This window comes from Charadrius vociferus, unplaced genomic scaffold (assembly GCF_000708025.1).
Source record: "Charadrius vociferus isolate BGI_N301 unplaced genomic scaffold, ASM70802v2 scaffold428, whole genome shotgun sequence".
NCBI lineage: Eukaryota > Metazoa > Chordata > Aves > Charadriiformes > Charadriidae > Charadrius > Charadrius vociferus.
In genome coordinates, this window is record NW_009649712.1 from 633,072 (window position 1) to 638,570 (window position 5,499).

General features: G+C 35.1%; 1 protein-coding gene across 1 annotated transcript in view; it reads left to right on the forward strand.

The window, feature by feature from the left end:
• LOC104291475 (protein AHNAK2-like) overlaps nt 1-5,418 on the forward strand; it is a gene marked incomplete at its 3' end in the record, with an annotated part of 37,271 nt that extends 31,853 nt beyond the window's left edge. The window contains exons 3-7 of the mRNA XM_009890711.1: nt 435-524; nt 1,306-1,362; nt 1,968-2,109; nt 2,887-3,068; nt 3,856-5,418. Coding sequence (XP_009889013.1) covers nt 1,974-2,109; nt 2,887-3,068; nt 3,856-5,418 — 1,881 coding nt within the window. The remainder of the gene's footprint in view (nt 1-434; nt 525-1,305; nt 1,363-1,967; nt 2,110-2,886; nt 3,069-3,855) is intronic.
• Nucleotides 5,419-5,499: the final 81 nt, after the last annotated feature.

Genomic DNA, 5,499 nt, shown 5'->3' on the forward strand with positions numbered 1-5,499 from the left:
CCTGCTGGGATTCTTCCATGGTTTGCTTGGTTATAGAGGGCAATAAAGTTTGAAGCCATAGGATACAGAAGTTAGGTATGCAAATAAGGCAGGGGAGGGAATTTTTATTGCCTTTTTCAATTATTACTAATTGATTTGTCAGTATTTTCAGTCTGTTCAGCCCATAGATGTGTATAATTCATAAAGAGAACCAAAATCAGCATACTATTGTTTTTGTCTCTCAGGAGTCCGTCCCTTGTGTTCTTCAGTAAAATCCTTAAATGAGAATTGTATTTGTTCTCGATCTAAGGAAAGAGCTATTTGTTATTCTGTATCCACCATTACTAATGAAAGATTTGTATGAAGAAGGAGACTATGCTTCATAGAAAAACTCTCCTAAAAATGTGGCTCACTGTTTAATGGTGGATGTTCCAGCACTCATTTCTTTTCCACAGGTTAATGAAGTGGCAGTAGAAGACATCCGTCCAAGGCCACAAGGATCCTCTCCAGTTTATGAATATTCCATAGAAGAAGAATATTTAAAGGCAAGACGCCGAGTTTTCTTGCAGGCATGGCTTTACCAAGAGGCTTTAGCTCCTACAACTAGCCTAAACCACGATACTAGCTAAGGCTTATGTGTCATGTAACAGGATGTTGTTGCAGCCATATTGTCTTCCTGTCCCAACCAAAATCAGGGCCCTATTCATTGATGGTTTTATATGGTACTGCGCTTGTTGTTGTCCATATACTTGTTTCTTGGCAAAAAATGCATTAAAGAAAAAATCCTTAAAAGGCCTGGGCCAGAGAGTGTCAAGAAATCACAATGTTTTTCCTATTAGAATATTTAACTGGCTTGAATCTAACTAATACGTATTTCAAAATTACCTGTACCTCTTGGTTATTCAAAGTTAAAGATTTAATTAGTACAGTCATGTTAAGATAAGTAGGCAACAGTTTGACATTCATGCTGAAGTCAAATAAATGAAAAAAATGTATGTTCACAAAGATGAAAACATGAGAAGTGTGCTACATGAGTAACGCACAGAAAAGCTCCCAATGTTGTAATACAATTGGTTTCTGGTATTCTTTTCATGCAAATTTTGGTACAATGCAGGGGGGCCTTGGCATCTAATTTACTACTGGGAATAATATAGTTAAATCATTCACATTGTAGATTAGACTTGTAGATCCTGATTTTGCTCTGTTGCCATTAAAGTCAGCCTCAGTTCTTAGTCTAAACCAGAGATTTTAACCGATGTAGGAATTCTGTTGTACTTTACAACAGCATGACTTCTGAACACTAAATAATTGCAAATTATTTTTCAGCTTCAAGAAGAAAATAAAAAATATCCTACAGACAAATCAAAACAGAGTCATCCACAGGTCGGTCTAAAAGCACTCCACAGTTTTAGGCATATGGCTTGCAAAATAGTAAAGTCGATTGCAACACACAGACATGGATGGGTGGACAGAGGGAAGGACAAATGGGCAAAGAATCACTTTAGACTTGTTTTGATCAGGAACTTCACAAATTGCCTAGTTGCGGCACAGGCATGAACGCTTACTTGTCCTATTTGGGGTCCTTCCGTAATTCTTTTTAGTATTTTTGAGCCTTCTCTGGTTTGACTGCAATACAGCATTAGCTCTTTGTCTGACTTTTCTGGCCCATTTACGCTAATTCAGGTGCTTAACATCTTCACATAAAATACAGTATTTCAGGCCTAAAAGATTTCATATATTTCACATTTTAAAATCATAACCTGTTTTCCCTATGACCTTGATTCAGTGTAGCCCTAACACATGTGCTTAATTCTGATTTAGAAGAGAATCAAACCCACACTGAACAAGTACATTCTCTATTTTAGATAATCTTTCTTGAGCTACTGAATATAAACCTGAGGAGACTCAATTTTTTATTGTAGAATAATGTAGAAAACTTTGATACAAATGAATAAGAATTATAAATTCACACCTTTTTCTATATCTAGGAGACAATGGAAGTGACCCTGAAAACAGAAGTGGAAGCTGGTGCTAGTGGTTTTAGTGTGATGGGTGGAGGACATGAAGGAATATTTATCAAAAAAGTACTTAAGGAATCTCCTGCTTCAAAAATATTTAGTCTGAGAGAAGGTACGGTCCAATTCTCTGTTGGGTTTTTTTTTTAAATATATCTTAAAAAAATCAGGTGTGTAGCTATGCATGCATATAGATACCTGCCTCATCTGTCATCTCTTTAGGTAATAGAAATAGTAGATCCCAAACCAAGTAATAGTATGTGTGAGCTTAACCTTTCCATATTAATAGTTTCAAACATAAGTTTGTTAAACAATGATGAAATGTGATATTTTTTGGATACAAAAAAAATTATCTAATTTTCATTGGAACAGTGAAAAAGATACATAGAAAGTAGTGTATACACCACTAAAATGAAACAATACCCAACTCATAACATTAACGAAAAACTTGCCTTTAATTCTTTTGCAAAATAGTATGCCACAAAACTACAATAAATAATGATTTAAACAAGAAGAAAACAAGTCCAGTGTCTAAATACTGAAAAATATAAAAAAAAGCTTTGTCACTGTCAGGGTGGTCAGACACTGGAACAAGTTTTCCAGAGAGGTTGTGGAGTCACTATCCTTGGAAATACTCAAAACGTGGCTGCACATAGACCCGAACAACTGGCCATAACTGGCCCTCCCCTGATCAGGGCAGTTGGACTAGATGATCTCCAGAAATCCTTTCCAGCCTTAACTCTTCTGTGATTTTATTATGTGAACATCAATTTATATTTAAAATAAATGGGATGTGATAATATTTTTTATTTAACGAGCATTAATTCAACAGAATTTTAAAAACTGCAAGAAATCACAAACTAATTAAAATGATGTCTGATTCCACTTGCAGGTGATCAGCTTCTAAGTGCTACAATATTTTTCGATAATATCAAATACGAAGATGCACTCAAGATTCTCCAATATTCCGAGCCATACAGAGTCCAATTCAGCCTCAAAAGAAAAATTGCTGGGAAAGAAGAGCTAGAACACATTCACTCCACAGCCCAGTACAAAAAGGAAAGATTAAGCCAGGTAGTTATTTGATTAGCTTACAAAGTTTGGATAACACTGTAGTAATGTGGTATATGGAAACAGACCAGAAAATACACAAATGTCTTCTTAAGACTTAGGCATGTGTTTAAACTTACTAGCATGAATATTCATGAGAAGAACAAATTCCCAAACAACATTTGCAGCTTTACAAATATCCTGGGCAAGACTATACATTTTAGATAAAGCCACAATCTTGCGTTAGGGAGAAAAACATTCTTCTCTAGCGAGCCAGATTTTTTTTTGTTGTTAAGTGTCTACTAATAGAACAGGCCCAGATAAGTTCTATAATATTTATATTCAATATTATTTTCTAAAATGTAAAATATTAGTAAATATTTTTCTCAAAAGCTCATCAATGAAATTTTCTCTTAAAATTATGTGTTTAATCACTGATGGCTCCATAGACATGATCTGCTCGTAGGTCTCCATCACGTTCAAAATTATTTTCCTCTTCATATACATATATATAAATATTATATATATATTTGTACAGACATGTAGGTAGAGATACATATAGAAACCTCTTTACTGCAATGTTTTGCAGAGAACATAAATCTTCAGAAATCTTCATATTACAGTCATACAATCCATTTGTTTTATGTAATTTCTGCCTGAATAATACACACCATTTTTAGGATTTCTTTTATATTGTATGTAGATATTGTGAATAAAAAGCACTTTTTTCTATATATTTTATGTATTTTATTTTGTGTTGCATTTATATTTAGTTTACTTTTAATCTTCTGACTACTATTTGTTCTTTCAGGAAAAAGAACTCAGTGAGAGCATTCCTGAAGAAACACTGCATGTTTCAGGAAAAGACATTTCAGAAGAAGACAGAGAAACATTAATTGTAAGCCAAAGGGTAGGAAGAAGCAAGAGACCTAAAAAAGATAGATTATCATGGCCGAAATTCCAGTCAATTAAAAATAAAAAGATACTGGGGCACAGAAGATCTCACAGTACATCAGATGCGTATGAGCCTGCTATACAGGATGTTTCCCCTACAAGCACAGACACAGAGTCTCAATTTCAACAGGAAGTCCATATCAAAGAAAAAAAAGGAAGCCAAAAGAAACTGAAGTTCCCTAGCATTGGATTCAAAATGCACAGATCCAAGCCAGAAACACAAGACAAGCAAAAAAAAGAAATAAAAACTACACTGTTATCTGAAAGAGAAAAAATACATAGAGAAGACATCAGCCTGGAAAATCCTGAAATACTAACTGTGGAATATACCACTTCTCCTGCTTATGAAATTAAAACTGGGGAGGCACATGAAACTTTAATGAAAGACTTAAAAGAGACGAAAAATGGCATTCCATCTCATATGAAAAAATGCCCTGAAGTTGAAATAAGCACTAAAAAAGAAAAAGACAAGGAATCAACAGCAAAATTTACTGCACCTGAAGTACCAGCTATAACAACGCAGATACCAAAGCCCAGTTTAGAAACACCTGATCTGAAAGAAAGCCCAACTAAACAAACACCACAAGCCTCAACAAAATCCCGGAAAAAGAAACAGAAAGGAACAGCAGATAAAGCAGAAAGAGAAAGTGGAATTAACGTAGACATGATGGGTGAGACACCACAAGGATCTATAAAAGTAAAAGGCCTAGAAATAGGCACTGCTAAAGCAGAATTACACACACCACCTGACACAGTGGAAACAGGAGAAAAACAAGCAGAAGATGACACACAAATGCTAACAATTGTGGATGTGAAACCTCAAATGCCTGATGCAGAATCAGAAATATCTACTTGGAAAATACAAATGCCCTCATTCAAAATGGGCAAGACTCCTAAAGCTGACATGAAAATATCAAGTGAAGAAAGGATAGTAGAATCAGTAGATACTATAAAAAACACACAGACAGAAGAAGATGACATGCCCAGTAGTGAGAAAAAGACAGATATTGGCATAAAGATAGGAGAAAAGGATATAGAGGGAAAAGAAAGCAAATTCAGACTGCCAAAGCTTAAATTACCTACATTTACATGGGCACATACAAAGGAGGAAACAGGGCAAAGTGAAAGTCAGTTAAGCGACAGAGACAGAAAAGTGCAACAGGAAGAAAAATCACTAGAAGCAGGCACAGAAACAGCGATAAGTGTGTCAGCAGCCAAAATGAAGATTCCAAGTGCAGAAATCGAAATCGAGATATCCAGAGAAAAAAAAAATGAAAAGGATATAGAACAATTGTTGGAAGGAGAGATGCCAGCTGCGAACAATCTAAATCTAAAAACTTCCTCAAAAGAGAATCATTTGAAAGAAACAGAAAGAGAAATACTGATTACCAAAGCTGATACTGAAATGAAAACAACTGAGGTCTGTATATCATTAAAGAAAATAGAAGAAATCTCTGAAAAAGTGACGGATGCAGGGGAGGGCCCCGTGCTGAGCCTCCAA